The sequence below is a fragment of the Anomalospiza imberbis genome, chromosome 9 (assembly GCF_031753505.1).
Source record: "Anomalospiza imberbis isolate Cuckoo-Finch-1a 21T00152 chromosome 9, ASM3175350v1, whole genome shotgun sequence".
Taxonomy (NCBI): domain Eukaryota; kingdom Metazoa; phylum Chordata; class Aves; order Passeriformes; family Viduidae; genus Anomalospiza; species Anomalospiza imberbis.
Genome location: NC_089689.1, coordinates 11,928,735 through 11,946,802, shown reverse-complemented (window position 1 = coordinate 11,946,802; position 18,068 = coordinate 11,928,735). Strand labels below are relative to the sequence as shown.

The 18,068-nt window shown below is 38.3% G+C and overlaps 1 protein-coding gene across 8 annotated transcripts in view; it reads right to left on the bottom strand.

Annotated features, from left to right (window-relative positions):
* The window catches only part of COL11A1 (collagen type XI alpha 1 chain), a 159,829-nt gene that overhangs the window by 22,050 nt on the left and 119,711 nt on the right, over nt 1-18,068 (bottom strand). For all 8 annotated transcript variants that reach the window (XM_068199689.1, XM_068199686.1, XM_068199687.1 and 5 more), the window contains 11 exons: nt 17,896-18,003; nt 17,053-17,142; nt 16,710-16,763; nt 10,935-11,042; nt 9,913-10,020; nt 8,800-8,853; nt 5,281-5,334; nt 4,475-4,582; nt 3,850-3,903; nt 2,864-2,917; nt 2,713-2,766 (listed from right to left, as the gene is read on the bottom strand). In XM_068199689.1, the coding sequence (XP_068055790.1) occupies nt 2,713-2,766; nt 2,864-2,917; nt 3,850-3,903; nt 4,475-4,582; nt 5,281-5,334; nt 8,800-8,853; nt 9,913-10,020; nt 10,935-11,042; nt 16,710-16,763; nt 17,053-17,142; nt 17,896-18,003 (846 nt within the window). The remainder of the gene's footprint in view (nt 1-2,712; nt 2,767-2,863; nt 2,918-3,849; nt 3,904-4,474; nt 4,583-5,280; nt 5,335-8,799; nt 8,854-9,912; nt 10,021-10,934; nt 11,043-16,709; nt 16,764-17,052; nt 17,143-17,895; nt 18,004-18,068) is intronic.

The following is an 18,068-nucleotide window of genomic DNA, read 5'->3' as shown; positions in this document are numbered from 1 at the left end:
CTTGTTAGTGTACTGCTTTGGAAAGTTTTTTTAGAACAATATAATAAGAAGAAATTTAATGATTAATATCATGGTTTTCTAACACGAGACTTTTTCATGCATTAAGCCAGGTCTGTACTCTGAGAGGCTACAGACCGAATGTTTAGGTTCTGCAGACACTGGGTTTGCATTGCTCTCTAACTCTGATAGTTTATAATGTGCTGTAGAAGGGAGAAGGGGTAGAAGAACAGCACAGAGAAAGAAGAAAGTGAGTGCTCCCTGTATGGCAGCTGGGTTTAAATGGTTCTGCTGGGTGTCAGCCTGCCAGGCCCTCGGTGGAGGTTACAGCATTAATAATGCAGGGCTACAGGAGCATTTGCAGCCCTGATGCCTTTGAACATTCAGGCCCTTGTGTGCAGAGCAGGGGAAACAACAAGCTAGTAAAAATGCGTGGCATTAAGTTTGACAAAAATTGTTTATCTCTGCCAGAAGATAAGGGGGGTTTGAAATCCGTGTATTAATGAAAAAATATCTCCTGGTCAAACCATTAAAATATGCAAGTGAGCAAACCTACTTCTCTCTTCAACAGCGACAGGGATGATGCCAGAATGTTTTTCCACATTCTACGCTCACTGTATTGAATTATCTGTAGTATGGTGTATCTTTCCTGAAAGGGGTGCAGAGGCCAAAGCATGCTGACATAATAAGAAAAACATTGGGGGAAAAATGTGTGGGAAGAAAAAGAAAAGAAAAAATGCTTGTTTTGTTTAAAAGCATGGCCTGTCCTCCCATTGCAGCAACTCCCCCTGAAAAAATAACTCTTGATGATCTCAGCTTGAAATCTCATTAAAAGGAACTGAAATTTAGAAGAAAGATACCCTAACAAGGAAAATACCCTGGCATGTACTAAAACTTGAGGAGGAGGAGGGAGGAAAGTAATTACAATTAATATAAATGTCCAAAATAATACACTTGGAAGCTTCTCTTTCTGAAGGCAGAGAATTTGGGATATAAGCTAGAGGAAATAAAAAATGACAACCAAGTGATAAACAGTCTGGAATTCATGTTCTTGAATTAAATTTCATGGCCTAATCATCACAAACAGTGATTCTAAATCACACAGATGAGTTGCAGGGAGAAACAAAGGAGGAAGGAGTTCAATATAAGGTCGTGTGTTTAGAAAATGGCTGGAATATAATTGGATCATGAAATGCTGAAAATTAAAAAGGTGACTGAAACCAGTGGCAAAAATTCCTATCAAGTTCAATGGGCCACAATATTTTACAAGGTGGGTTTTTTTTAAAGTACTGAATATAATTGGGTGCTACCCTGGATGTTCTAATAATTAACATTTTTCTCAGTAGTGGTCACAGGAGATTTTTTTTTTTCCCACAATGCCCATTATTTTCTCTGCACCACTGACATACCGACTCATTATTTTCTGTATTCCACTGACATACAGACTCTCTTTTCCCAGTAACATTTTATTTCTCTCAACTCCTAGATTGTGTCACATTTTTGGTACTCTTCCCAGAGAGAAAAAAACAAATCCTGCAGCCCTTCATGAGGCCAAACTGGATGAACAATGTCATGAACTTGGGACATTAGAAGGAATATCCTTGTTAATAATGCAGTGAAGCAGGAGTGCATTGTGTGTTGTGTGTCTTGTGCAATTTTGGGGGAAAAAAGATTGAAAACACCAGAATGCTGCTGTTCCCAAGAGGTGAGCTGATGCTCAGAGCCACAGCCTGAGAAAGAAGCACTGCAGTGAAGCACTGCCAGCTTGCCACAATGACATCTGTTTGGGCTCAGTACCCTCTGGTCTCAAAGGACAGTAAGGCAGACAAAGTAGGGTATTTCTGCATCAAACCAAATATTATATTATATTATATTATTCTAGTATGCTCTTCTCCACATCCCAGAGCACTGGTAAGTGATTTAGTTGATGGGCATGTAGAAAAAAAAAAAAAAACAAACCATGAAACACCTGAAGATTCTTTTAAAAGACTGTTTTAGTTAGAAAAAGGGAAATCTTGCTTCATGTTCTGAAAAGTTAAAAATATGGAAAGTGTTCTGAAAAACTACCAATACTGACATTCCTAGAGATGTCTTTTTTAGGATTCACTGACATTGGTGTTTCTTTGAACATATGTGATACTCTGTGACAAATCATTAAATACTCAAGAGCAATGTACATAGTTTCTCAATAAGTAATTTATATATTAACCTGGAATATATTTCTATTTTGTTTCCTCCATCTTATTCTTCACTCAGAATCTTCTTTCCCATTCCAAAGTTCAGGAAAAAATTAATGTTAAATCTGTAACATTACAGCAGAAGGCTTTTAGGCTTACGTAGGTGATGTGGTTGAGGTCATGAAGCTTGATAAAATAAACATAAACAAGCATTTTAAGACTCTCCTTTGAAATTTTTGCTTGCTCAGCACTATATAATAGTTTACTCTGTTGCTTCAAATAAATCACTGAAAAAAAAAGCCCTTATATCCCTGAATACCTCATCCTTTCTTTAATAATAAGGAAGATACAATCTGGCATGTTCGTTGGGTAAAATATGAAAGTAACCAATCCCAAACAAACTCAGTCCATATCCTGGCAGAAAATTTTCTGAATAGAGAACTGAAAATAGCAATGAAAAGAATTTTAATGAATTAATGTCATATAGCATTCTTATTCCAATGTTTTCTCTTCCATGGGGGTTTCCATCCACACTCACCTTTTCACCAACACCTCCAACAGAGCCGACTGAGCCTGGGGGACCTTGAGGACCCTACAGTGATAAAAGATTTTTGTTATCCAAAATATTGTTATCCAAAATAGGGTGCTTATTACTCAGTTAGCAAGACAAAAAATAGATTGATTCTTACATCAGCTCCATTAGGACCCTGGGGACCTCTTGGACCTGGTGGGCCAGGTGGACCCTGTATCAAAGAGACAATGTGATGTGACAGAATCACAGAACAGATATAATATAGTTACAATCACAAAGAATTTCTGACCAATGAAAAATAATATACTCAATCTGTAGAGGGCTTTTAATCTTCACCATGCAGCAGGAACAGCAGGGCCAGATTGCTGCCTGGGGGATGAGTTCAAAGGGTGACGGGAGACGCAGGCTGTGCCACACAGTACCTGACATGGACATGACCTGATGCTTAGGACCCCCTGAGGATTGGTTCTTTCCCTACAGGTTCCCTGCATGCCCACCCCACTGACAGAGACCTGGACCAGCTCAAATGTCTGTGACAGCCCTGGGGCAGAACTGCACCATGGTGCCTACAGATGGGCAGGAGAGAAGCATCCAGACTTGGCACAAGGTGCTGGAGGCAAATGTATGCAGTAGAGAGCTTGCATAGCAGTCAGGAACAGCCCATGAGGCATTCTGTCAGCAGGAGAAACAGCTGGGAAATGCATCACCCAGGGAAAGAAAACAGAGCCAAGCAGTGTTTACCATCTTCTGGCCTACAAGTACGTGGCACTGTATGTTAATAACAGTGGCCTGAACTTCAGGAAGGTAGCTCCAGACTCTCTGCTGCAGTTGTATCTACTTTTTCCTCTTTCTTTTCTGAACCTGTTTGCCACTGGACTGTCTCAGTCACACAGAGCATCTGCTTCGCTATCTATTTTTCAGTATTTTCTCATGTTACATAAATCTCAGTATTAATGATGAGGGGATAGATGTAGGAAAGCAAAGAAAATCCCAGAGAGAGATTATACTCAGTTCATACTTTAGTTTCATACTCAGTCACCAAATTCAGGAACATCTTATCAAATTGTGAGCTATAGAGAAAAGACAATAATATATGGAGAATATTTATGTCCTTTAGAGTGACCAGTGGGGAAGAAGTCTTACCATTGGGCCCACATCTCCATTTTCACCTTTTTCACCTGGTGGGCCAGGCAGACCCTAAAAAACACAGGGAAGAATACTGTAAATAGGGTCCCTGGAATGATTAGTTATAAATCAATATGAAACAATGTAAATCAGATGTACACATCAAACTTGTGAACTTGGGAGGGGGCAGGATGGTCGAACAAGAAGAAAAAGACCTATTTGCATTAAAATGGAAAGAAAAGGAAGGAAGCTTTTCATATTACAGTAAATGTATAGGTAGTCCTAGGATGCTTAGACTAGGTGACATAATAAATTTGGGCTGGAAAAAAAACTCAAAAAACACACACACAAATGCTAAACTGGATGATTTTAAAAACACTGCCAGGATTATCCAGACCCAAGGTGGGAGTCTGGATAATTTATGCTCCGATATATATATATATTTAAGTCCTGCTGCATTAAATCTGTTGTTTATGCATGAACCCCATCAATATGGGATCTTTCAGTCCTAATTAACTGATGCTATCATTTATTTAATAGAAGACAGTAGTCATGCAGTTTCTGACACAGAAGTTAGTGTTCTTACACTTTTTCTGTTACATCTTGTTTTACAGATATAAGGTAAAATAATAAAGGAATTTACCTGTAAGCCAATAGGGCCTGGGGGCCCAGGGAAGCCTCGAGGACCTTCATCACCTTTTTGCCCAAACATCCCTTGCTGACCTCTTGGGCCTGGCTCTCCATCACCTCCCTGTTTGGAAACAATGAAGAGCAAAACTATCACAGCTCTGATGATAACAACAGGAAAAGCTCCATGAAAATGACTGGGAAACAACTACAAAAGGGCTCAGAATCACACCAAGTGTCTTTACAAATGCATGTTCATCATCTTGGCTGGATGCAATCTGTTTCACAAACAGAATACCAGCACGTGCTCTGGTTTAATACAGGTCAATTAGTGCTGCATATCTCACAGAAATGTTCCCTGAATTCCCCCTCTATCACATCTGCATAAACATTCTAGCTGTTGAATACCTGTGTAAATATGAGTAGCACAGGGTTCTACCAATACTCAGGGTAAAAGAATTCAGAGCCTTTTAAATAAAAATAAGAATTAATTCACTTGGTATCAGGTGGATTTTAAAAAAAGACACTATTTTTAACTGCATATGTACTGAGCTGCCAAACACACCACCAAACAAGTTCACTGAAAGGATGACTCCCGTTCACTATTTTCAGTATTTAATTTTTAATAATTTTGTCAAATTATTGCCCTGCTGTAAATCTGCCATACAGTAACACCCACGGCTTGTTTACAATAGAGAACTGCATGTAAGTGGGCAGGGACAGAACTGATAGTGGTGTTTTGAAATATATTCCTGAGTAAGGAGCAAACAGTTCAAAGTATCAGCTGAGTTATGCAAGGTTGGCTCTGAACGAGCTACTTACAGCTATCCCTGGGGCTCCAACAGGACCCTGCAGACCTGGTGGACCCGGAGGACCCTGCAACAAACATACATCCAAAAGGACAAGTTAGTGATTGTGACATCTGCAATGATGAGATTAAAAGCAAATACAGACACGAGAGAAAATCTGACTTGCATGATCACAATCTATTCAGAATTTCCATGTTTCTCCATGGAGGATGTAACATCATTCACAAGTCCTTTCCATTCAGTACAAACTATTTATCTCTCAAAAACTCTGATTTTCACATCTATAATAGACAATGTTGGCATTTGTTAGAAGCTAACTTTTAATGTTTCTGAAAAAATTTCCATGTGAACAGGAATCAAAATGAAATTTTTTTCACAATGAAAAATATCAAAACTTTCAATGAGATTTATGCAAAATATCTCTCAAACTTTAAAGCATCATCTAAAAATCTATCTTTAATTCAAATGCTTGTTATTTGGAGTAGTTTTTATGAAACTGGTAATTATTTTTGCAATGGCACAAAGCTTATTTGGACCTCCAGGAGAGATGAAAAAGTGCAAGTTCTTGCTGAGCACTGGGAATCACATTTTCTTTGATAGTAAGTCTCTTTTCAACAGAATGGCCAAAACCCCCAGTCTCTGAGAGGAATTGTCATTTTTTTTCATTCTCCCTGCAGAGTAATAACTAAGTTATATTGCACATAATTAGAAGTCAGTCATGCAGATGTGATACAATAAAGCTATCAGAGTACAGGAATGCAAGATACTACTTTATGATGAGGTGTAAAGGATGTAGTAGTTTGCGTCTTGTTTTTGCCACACTAGAGGAAGTAGACTGAGAAAGAGTAACTCTAAGAAGGCAGAAAACTCATCACCTGGCCTTGGCTAATTCTAGTCTATTTCAGATGCCAAGTTGCTTGCAACTTCTAGGCCTCAAATTCTGCTTTATAGAAGAATAATGCTGGGATTTACAGACTTTTCTAGGGCTAAAATTAGATTATTGTGCCCTTTATAAGGGGAATTAAATAAAGGGACTTCTTAAGTCTTGCAGTCTATTTCTTTCTCTGGATTTTATGTATATTTTAGACTATTTATCTAGGGAGAATGAAGCATCAAACTCTGTGTTTCTTCTCTTTTACAGTTTTATTTTTTCCCATACCTGATGGCAATATGTTAAACAAAGCTCTCTAGCCTCTGTGGTGACATATCTAAATGAAAGGACTCCGAGGAATGCTCCAGCTGACTGGGAGGTGTTACCGTGAGAATGGAATTTGGCATGCATGGATTTTTCTACACTCTTCAAGATGCCTCAATGTTCTCCTTCATTTTATAGGCTCTGGAATGAAGCCTATACATTTAAAAACTCATTTAAAAACCCATTTTGATGTAAAGCACTGTTGGAATGTACTCTGCAATTGATTAATGAGGAGTTATTTGGACACACGGCCAGATTGTTTTATCCATTGCTCTGGAGGGCAAATGGAGCAAGAGCAGAATCATGAGAGAATCCTCAGTTACTAAAGGCAGCTGTGATAACTGTGGAGATTTTGAAGTTCAAGAGAGGACAGCACATCAACAACAAAATTGTGCTGTCTTAACTAGAATACACCAACATAGTTAGGCACAGTATTTTCAAACCCACAAAAATAAATCTTTGTTAGTTTCAATGGGGAATTGAAGATTTTTTCCAGCTCTTTTTAAACAGGAAAGATGAATCAGTTCTTTGATCAGGATCCTTGCTGTGATCAGGCTCTAAATGGCCACTAAGCCCTTTTGTGGGTAGTTTGAGATTGTAAATATCTGTTCTTTATATCCTGTGATTTCAGAACCAGGTACTTCCTCGTCAGAACCTTCCAGAGGTGACCAACAAGCCCTTTCTTCCTGCCCCAACAGGCATCTGTCAGCATGTTGAAAGGAAAGCAGATTTTAAATGAACACATTCTGAAATTGTCAGGGTTGAATGACTGCAGTTGAGGGCAAATAGATTCAAGGCATGTGACTTCAACCGGAGGTACATTCACTTCAACTAAGGCCTCAACACTGAATTCTGTATTTCAAGAAAAATGTGTAATAATCCCAAATGCATTAAACCTTGAGACTGGGAGTCCAGGATACATTCTCAAATGATAATGCTGCAGACATTTTATTTGTAAAGCAGGTCTGCTGGAACAGGTCCAAATGCATCAGTGCTCACTATGGGAACTGTGGTCACAGTCTAATGCTCAGCATAACTAGCTATGCTAAAATTATCTGAAACAGAAGAGTGCAGCTTGTGTTTCTTTCCCTGTATTTTTCTGATGCAAAGCATTTCTAATGAAGAGGCATGGCAAAAGGGAAAATAGGCTATGTCTGTGACCACATGCAAAGACTGAAGTGGAACTGGATCAGAGGCTGGAACTAGCTGATCCTAAATTTCATTTCCAGCCCAAGCCATTCTGTGATTCTGTAATTCTATGACCTGTGATTTGCTTGAGTATGTACACATCCTCACATTAGCATCATCTGATAATATGTAAGCCATAAATTTGGTGTAATTTTTAAAGTAATATACTGTTCTGTAACTTGTTAATGTCAAAAATCACACTGTTTTCAAGAGAAATATACTTAGTCATGGATACCCTTGTACTGAGTTCAGAGCTTTGCTAACTCTGAATAGTGTTGAAATATAGCAATAAAAGGGATCTTTTTACCATTAGTTCTCAATTTTTTCTTAAGGAAAAAAGAAATAAATTTAAGTAAAATACCAGTTTATCTTGAAATTGAACTTAAGTGAAAACATGCCATTTTGAATTTTTAGGAAAGAAACCACAATCAAATGGAAATAGATAAATGCTAGTTTTATTATTTTTAGCTTCACATTTCACAGTGAAAAAAGCTTAATTTTATATGACTGATGTAAATAAAAAAAGGAAGTTCTTTAACTTCAGAATTAATTTTTGAAGATAGAAAAATGTCAGATCAAAACAGTAGAAACCTGATTAGTCCTAGGTTCACTAATAGGCCTAATGATAATATATGAAAATTTGTATAAGCCATTTCATCTGCCATCAGTTAATTGTGCTCCCCAAGAATTAGACAGCCTTTACAAATTTTAAAACTACATTAGTATATTCCTCTACTGAGTCTCCATACTTTTCATCCTCATGGCTAAGAAGCCAAAGGTGGGTATGTTCACACAGTGCAGTCAGTGAAGTTCAAGACAGTAAGAGAATGTATGGGAATTCTTGGTCTCTCCAGTTCAAATGCAGAATGGAGAAATTTCAGTGATACAGGAAGGGTGCTTAAGAATGTAGTTTATATTTTGTAATGATTCTGTAAGCTCTAGGAATATGAGCAATAATAAATACATGCCTGGATCTGTAAGTACAAACCTCTAGTATTGCAGTAAAAGAACATTGTTTTGAAGGAACATTTTAGGAGTGTGTCTTTTTTTTCTGCTCATTTATGTAGCAAAGCTACCTGCATATTTCATGCATGAATACCTTTTATTTATAAAGAATACATGTAATGCACAAAGGATTTTGCTACTCACGTTTTCTCCTTTGTCACCTTTACTACCTTTCTGACCTGGTTCACCAATTTCACCCTGTAATGGAAAGTTAAAAGTTAAACTTGTTTAAAATGGTCTCCTTCACACTTAGCTGAAGTCAATATCACAGTATCTCTAAATGTTCCCTTTGATATGATTATTCTATGTTTTATGCTGCTGCTTCAAGTGAAAACCTAAAGGGAGTAATTCTGCAGTGATCAATAATATGTCATATTAATCCAGATATTGATTGCTGAATTGAAAAGGGCAATGAGACCTGGCTTTGAAGTATAATGCTGCTGAGCTCTAAATAAAGGAAATTATGTTGCTTATGTCACCTTCAATATGAACTTATAATGAAAGTACCCTGATTTACAGACTCATGTAGCTGTTTATAACTGAACTATTGCCTCTCACTGGAGTCTAAAGTATTTCAAAACTTTAAAATTATTCAAACCATCAAGAAATCACATTAGAAAATAATGTTTTCTTTATACAATAATAAAGACAATTAAATTAAATCACAGAAAATACTGTCTGTGGGATAAATAACACTCATGCATCACAAAAATGAATGTTGAAACCTTTACCTTTACCCTGTGCTAACTAACAGAGAAGTGCTGGGTCAAGCAACCACACCAGATGATCCTGAAAGGTGTCATATTTTAAATTCTGCCAGACATCAACAGAATATCTCTGCTGTGAACATAATTATTTCGACACCCTCAACCTACCAGCACAACCTCTGGTGGTTCTGAATCCCTGTATATTTCTGAAGACATTTAATCTTACTCATTCAGTAAACCAAGTTTCTAAAATAGGCAAAAATCAATTTTGGCATAATTTGCCTTATTTTGCCACACTTTCATCCTTGTTTCTTTGCCAGGATAAATGTAATTCTACTAGCTCTTTAACAAATATCCCAGTGTCCCACGGCATCTGTCCCTCAGATATTTGGTTATAGAAGAGGTTTTTAAGTATTTTTTGCAGTAGGCAGAGGGAATTTGGGGAAGGCAGGGATAAGATTTGTTGCTTTGTCACCCTATTTATTGTGAGGAAAGCTACAGACAGCTGTACTGACAGATCTTCTCCCAGATGCCAATTATAATGATTCACCTTGTCGCCATCTTCTCCAGGAGAACCACTAGGACCAGCAGGACCAGGAAGTCCTACAGGACCCTGTATTCCATCACGTCCAGCTGGACCTTGGGGACCTTTTTCACCCTGGTTTTGAAGAAAATGAAACAATCCACATTATCACAGGAGAGTAATGAAAACTTCAGTACAGGGAGTCCCAATACCAATATAAAATTAAAACATCCACCCCCCTCCAAAAAAAAAAAAAAACCCAATAAAACAGAAAACACCACAATAGAAAGAAAATTATCAAGGGAAGAGGATGTATAAGAGAATGATATGAAGTAAAAATGGAAGCTGATGTCAAATACACTTGTACTCTAATGCAGAGTGGCTGTGTACAAAGTTTTAATGAAAGACTGATTTCTATCCACTCCCTGCTGTTATAGCAACAAGTTTAACCGGTTCTTCCTGGTCTTAGAGAGCACAATGAGAAATGTTTTACTGTGACATGCACATTCTCTGGACTGAGAGACATAATTCTGTCTCTCAGGATTTCTTGGAGAAGCACAGAGAGAAGAGAAAACAATCTTTATCTCTGCTCCTTAGATTTCCCCATGTGGAATGTGGTATGGAGATTGTTTACCTGCAGTGATTGTTGGGTTGGATTCTGGTGAAGGCTGTTTGGGTTCAGTGACCAATTGGATCCAGCTGTGGCTCGGATGCTCAGCAGAGAGTCACGAGCTTGGGTTGGTTAGTTAGGTAAGTAAGAAGTAAGATGTAGAATAGTATAGTATCTCTTTAAATACTATATTAATGTAATATAGTATAGTTTAATAAAGCTATCCTTCAGCCTTCTGATCTGGAGCCAGCCATCATCATTTCTTCCCCGCATCAGGGGTTTGCCGCATTTTTACTATATTTTACTATGTACATATTTGTAAATCTAAAGTGAGCAGGTTGTGTATTCTGAGAATACATGTTGAACAGAGTGTGAGCAAGTAGCATTCTGGAATGAAAAGCATGTGCTGGGATAGTTTCACGGGACTGTGGTTACTCACGGGAGCACCCTTCTCTCCGGCGGGGCCTGGAGGCCCCTGAGGGCCAGGACGGCCTGGCAGCCCAATGGGGCCAGCTGTGCCCGCGGCTCCGCGCTCTCCCGGCGAGCCCTGGAAAAAGACACAGGATAAAGGAATAAAAGGACAAAGGAATTCTGAGAGCCCTGGGAATGCTGGTGGTTTTCATGAGGCAAGTCACCAGAGAAGCTGCTCATCAGTGCAAGTTCAGCTGGTTGAAGGTTACACAACCATCATGTGAGCAAGTAAAGAAAAATGGCTGGAGGGACCAACTTGAAGTTCATACTCAATACAGTTCATACAACATTACTTTTATTTTTTGTAAATTTTGTATTTTGTATTTGTTCATCATAATGGGAGTGTCCTTAAAACCAGCCTCTTTTCAAGAACTAACTTCCCTCTATGTTTTCAAAATATATTAACATACTACTTTGATGAAAGAAAATTCACCATATCAAAATACAGAACTAAACCACACCAAAACCAGAATTTTTAGTAAACTTTTGTGCTGCTTATTGTTGTGATCACATTTCTGAATTTCAGTTCACCTCTGTAAAAATACATTCAAGTATAGTGACTAATTTAGTGTGTTCTACAGAGGTTTTTTTATGTACAGGCATCTTTAGATAAGCACAGAAAAAGTGTATTGAAAATCATTAGAACTGCATCTTTGTTTTCTGTCTTTTAAATAATTTGCAATTTTTGCATTAAGAGAGTACTGTTAAATGTTTGCTGTACACAAATATTTCCCCAAATTTTCAGCTTTACACCTTCAAGATAGTTTGCAACACTTCAAAGTTATGATTAGTAATTTCACTTCTCCAATTGATACACTAGAAGAAGGATGATACATTACACAAGAGAATAGTAATAGAAAATAATAATAAAAATAATAAAAATAATAAAAATAATAAAAATAATAAAAATAATAAAAATAATAAAAATAATAAAAATAATAAAAGTAAAACTGAGACTCAAAATGGCCTTTTTTCATGTTTAAGCAAATTTGCTGTCTTGTAGATATTGGAATTTTAATATGCTTTCATCTATGAGGACCCTACTTTTTTTTTGCTTTTACTCATAACATACTTGTACTAGACTGACCTCATTAGCATAAATAGTACTAATTTCATAATAAGGTGCTTTTCCCTCCACATAAATGTGACAGAAATGAGTGCTGAATGATTTCTCAAAGTATTTTGCAAGTTATTTCAATGAGATCTAAATGTGCATGAGTATTCAAAGTAAGTATTTGCATGGAAATCATAGATGCCTTTATCCTTCCAGGTGTTGGGGATTTTTTAATGTCTGGGTGGCTGCCTAAGTTTCTGTCCTATTTCTGTTATTTTAGTTCCTAAGGCTTCAGTGAATTCAACAAGAAAAGGTCATCACCCTACAGCCATACTACCATGGTCTCTGATCTTGTCAGCTCTCATAAGCCAAACAATTTTAGGTCATCTCATCAGGAGGATGTAAGAATAGAGAGGAAAAAAACCAAATAACTGATAGATCTTTCCTGTGTCAGACAGCAGACGCTAACAGAGGCCATAATTTCCAGTAGCTCTTTTTAATCAGCCAACTTTTCACACTTATCTTTGCATTTCACATGAGTTATGAACATGGACTACACCTCCTGTTTTCAAGGAACTGCTCCTTTCTCTGAGAAAATGGCCTCTGAGCACAGGAGAACATATTAAATTATAGTCCCAACTCAGAAGAGCATTTTAAGCAGCTTCTTAAATCTGTTCTCTCTTTCTGTGTTCTATTTTTTTCTGGTCAATCTGTCCCACTATGAAATGAAATTAAATTTATGTTAGGAAACCACCTGTTAACCTTTGGTCTTGCAGTACTCACATCATGGAATCTTTTTATTAATTTGTTTTGTTGGTTTTTTTTAAACTTTTCTACAGAATGGAAGTTCATGTTTTGTCTTGTATTGCTGCTATACAGACTATAAACTCATTAGCAACCTTGGTTTTATCTCACTTCCTGTGAGGAGATATGTAATGACAGCTATTGTATACATTGCACAGTAGTAGCAATACTTTTTACTGACGGCTAAAAAAATGCTCAACAAGTGAAGGTCCCCATGACTGTAAAATGTTGTCAGATAGATGAAGATAGCTCTAGATAGTTCAGTACTGATAATTGGGTAGCCTACAGCTGGATTATTCTGAGTCTAATTTGAGCATCCTATTCCTAAATGAACAAATGAAAAATGACTGCTTGACATTCCAAAGAGCTTTCTCTCATTAGCATTCAGCATTCCACACGGTAGTAGGGAAGGGAAGAAAACAAACAGAAGCAACAAAGAGAGCAGATAAAAGAGAACTGTTAAAAATCTCACACCCCCCCCCAATAACAAAAAAACAACCACAACCCCCTCCCCAAAAAAAAACAAACAATGAAAATACCCCCCTCAATCCTGCAGAACCCCCTCTTGCTCTGACATGCATTCATGCATCTCTTTCTTTTGTCTAAATCCCTCTAAACAGAGTAATTGGCATATGCACAGTATTTGGAGCAGTCATTTGTTTGGCATGCTTGCAGATGTATGCACCAGCCAAGCAAAGCTTATAATTGACTATATATGCTAGTTAGAAACAATTGGTATTAGCAGGAAATCACAGGAAAGTCAGCCAGTGGCATGGATTCTCTTCCTATTATAGATGGCAAATGAAGACTCCACTACAATTACACTTCTGTGTGTACCCACTGTTGGCTAAAAATAGATGGGATAAATATTTTCAGAGTATTTGATGCTCATGATCTGCTGTGAGCTTCTCTGGAAAAAGGCAAGCAGTTGTGGCTTAATTGCAGTGCTTGAAGGTGCACAGAAACTCAGTATTAAGGGCACCTATACACCTTTTTTTCACTGAATACTGTTCTGAGATAACAGATTAGTAATTAAAGATGAAACAGATAAAAATCCTACTGAAGGACTTGGAATACTTTAAGGGCAACTTGGTCCTCTTCGTACGTCAAGTGACCTGCATGAACTACAATGAGCTCAAATATATTTAAAGCAATTAAAAATTTTGCCCTTCAAACTCTCAACTCCTGCTACCACTGCCTCTATTTCTTAAAGACTGGAAAAACTCTATGCAAAGAATCCTCAGCCTCCTAAGGGTTTCTTTCTATGACTGTTTACCTCAGCAGGAAGGGTGACCCCAACAGGGATGGGTTTATGAACGGAATTCCTTGGTAGTGTGCTCCCAATACTCATACTCTGTGTGTTTCTGGACTAAAATTAATGATGATTGCAGCCTGGCACTGAACTCCCTTTAGCTGGGGAGCATTAACAGTGCTTCTGGATTTTCTCTACCAATTTATTTTCACATGAAAGGAATCCTATTCATGAGCTCTGAGAGAGCACCGTGATTTGAACCAAAGGATGATAAATGGGGATAATTGAGACATCCTCCTCAAAAAAGTCCTGATGTTCTCAGCTAAAACACTAACTTAAATACACCCTGTAAGAATTAGAAAAACATGGATCATCTGAATTTCAATTCAAACACACATATTTCAGAATACAGACAGCTATCACTAAATAAGGTGTGTACTTTTGCCTCACATCTTGTGTGATGTGTCTTTCTGAGGACCATGGCAGGAGTGGCACAGCTCCTGTGTGGACAATGCTGGCTGGCAAAGGGGGCTGTGTCACATGTCAGCTTTGCCTGTGCTGGCTGCTCTGTGCATGCTCAGAAGGGCTCTGGGTCACTGCACCTGAACAATCTGCTTGAGAGGTAAGTCCAGCCTTAGGAGCTTCTTCAACAAAAAATCAAGACAGGACCTTTAGATTGAAGAGACTATACTGGTCTATGCTTTCGTGACTTTGATTCATCTTTTCTTTTAACATTTCAGGTTCTTCAGATGGGTAAGATTATGTCCCTTTTGCCTCTCCCTGCTAGATTCCATTCCATTCCATTCCATTCCATTCCATTCCATTCCATTCCATTCCATTCCATTCCATCTTTGTTTTGGTGCCTTTTGTGAATATTATATACTTCACAGTGTTAAGAACTGTAAATTCAGGTTTCTGGCATTAAGAATTCAATAATTCATTTTAAGAATTCAAGTCCCATGTATTACTTGTACTGTACTATGTGTGGATTTTTATCCTTGTTTAATGAATTCTAATCTGAATATGAATTGCAAGGACATAAGAGAGTTTTGTTGAAGCACATAGAAATTCAGCTCCTCCATTACTTTTTTTTTCCTAGCATGAATAGCTGTGATGATTGATTCTTTTCTTTTTTAACCTCAATTGCATCATATGAAAGAAATAAGTTGACAAGATGACTGTCAAAATCTACATAATTCACATTTGGGAATAACTCTAGCATGTTTTGAATGCCAGTGCATCCTTGTAGAACTTCTTTGCATAAAGCATGACAACAGAGAATAGGTAATTTGAAGCGTACTCAACTATTGAGCTTAAAATGCCAAGAAGAAAAATTCCTGCCTGACATGATTTTACACAGTTGTACAAAGGGAACACAGGAGTACTGGGTTTGCATGGCAAGGGTTTGCTAGCAGGGGACTACAGGGCTGACTTCTGGGAGAAGATGCCACTTTCCCCCATGTCCACTGGAGCTCACACCAGCCAGCTCCAAGATGGACCGATGGGCTGGCCATGGCTGAGCCCATAAGTGACAAGGGTAGAACCTCTTGGATAATGTATTTAAGAAGTGGGGGGAAAATGCACAGCAGAAGAGGAGCAGCGATCCACCCACAGCCCATGGAGGACCCCACACTGGAGCAGGTGGATCCCAAAGGAGACTGTGCCCCGTGGAGAGCCTGCACTGGTGCAGGCTCCGGGCAGGACCCGTGACCCTGTGGAGGGAGGAGTCCACACTGGAGCAGGTTTGCTGGCAGGACTTGTGACCCCTTGGGGGACCAACACTGGAGCAGCCTGCTCCCAAAGGACTGAACCCTGGGGGGGACTCGGGCTGGAGCAGTTAATGAAGAAGTGCAGCCTGGGAAGGGCTCATGTTGGACAACTTCATGGAGGACTGCCTCACAGCCAAGGGATCCCACACTGGCGTAGGGCAGGAGTGTGAGGAGTCCTCCCCATGTGGAGGAGGGAGTGGCCATGTATTATGAACTGAGGACCATTCTCCATCCTCCTGCACTGCTTAGGGGCAGAATAAAACAAAAATCAGTAGTAAAGTTCAGCCTGGGGGGAAGGGAGGGTGGGGAGAAGGTGTTTTCAGACTTTACAGTTTCTCCTTATCTATCCTACTCTGATTTGATTGAAAATAAATTAAACTCTTTTTCCCAGTCTGTTTTGTCCATGATGTAACTGGTGGCTGATCTTCCTGTCCTTATCTTGACTCACAAATCTTTGAGTGTATCTTGTATTCTCCTGTCCAGCTGAGGAGGGCAGGGATAGTGCAATTCGGTGGGCACCTGGCATCCAGCCTAGGCATGCCCACCACAACAGCGTGAGTCCACCAGTCACTATCCATGGATTTTTCCACTGTGGAAAACATCTCTCGTCTCAAAACCAATTTGACATAAGTGACAAGTATTGAGCAGCAAGTAAATGTTGTAACTAAATCTATTGGAAGAAGCCTTCAGATATTCTCTACCTCCATAATCCATGCATGTTCATTAGTATGGATACTTAGTAGAAGTCTGATCTGTCTGCTGTTTTACAGATTGTATTAATGAAAACACCCCAGCATCTAAAGAAGAAAAAGGGTTATTAGGTAATATTGTTTATATTTCCATAGAATTATTATGTTTACTTACCATTGGGCCAGGTGGACCCTGTGGGCCTTCCCCTCCTTTCAGACCAGCTGGACCCTAAAAAATGAAAAGGAAAAAAAAGCTTGTCTACTAAAGTGGAAAGTTCAAGAGTAATTTTGCAAAACATATAATACGAAGTATGTCAAGATCCAAAGAAACAGACCTGAATAAATTCCTTACTTCTTATCTAGCCAATTATATTTTTATCTGTTCTCTTATTGCTTTTATTTTAAGCGCAGTAGAAGACAATGAAATAAAGGCGTTAATACATTGTTTCTTTTATTTAGAAATATCAATGGCATTCTTTTATTTAGAAATATCAATTGCTCTAGTGCTTATATCATACCTGAGCACCTGGAAGGCCTCTCTCTCCAGGGAAACCACGAAGACCTGCTGGTCCATCTTTCCCAGGAATGCCCTGAGGGCCTGGATCACCCTGCGAGACATATTACATTTTGATTTAAAAATATGCTTAAAAATTAGGTGTACAAGGAGAGATGAAAATTAACTACAAGATCCTAGTTATAGTAATGAAAACAAAGACTGTGCCCCCAGCTATTCACCCACTAATTCTTTTATCAGTACTATAGTCTGTGGTTAAATTTATAATGAACTTTGACAAAATATAGTTCGAGTTATGGAATACAAGTAGTGAAAAACACAACAAGCTGTAAAAATATGTTTAAAGATACATTCAATAAAAAATTTTGACACCCAATTATAATCAAAGATTGAATAGAATTACATAGTAACTAGATAAGTAATATATTTCTTGTTCCCCAAAAAATAAGCAAGGAGTTAAATTTATTTAGTGAAATTCTGCCTTTTATTCACTACTACACATCTGACTTTAAATGTCAATGTACAATTTTCTACCTTGGTGTGAATATGTCATTACTAATTATCTCCATATTGAATGCATATTATATGCAAACAGTTTTTCTTTAACTTTTATTACAAAAATATTAATTTTTGGCTCAAGAGAATTCCCATTATTTCAGTGGAAGCAGACATAGCTCTGAAATTGGAATCTTCCAGTCTTCCAAGTCCTTCTGGGTGAAACCTGCCAATCATGATTTTAAACAGTGGATTCTAATTTTATTCTGCATGTCTACATGATGATTTGAAATGCCACACTTTCAGCAATTTATCTGTCCCTTCCTGTTTGTTCCCCAAAGCCACATCATACCTTAGCACCTTCTTTTCCTGCAGCACCTGGGAGGCCTTGTTCACCTGGGGGACCAGGAGGACCTGGATGGCCTCTTTCACCAATTGGTCCAGTCTCACCAGTAGGACCCTAGGCACAAAAGTACAACTTCAGTCACCTGAAGTTATTTAATGTCTTGCGGGTGTGGGAGGAAG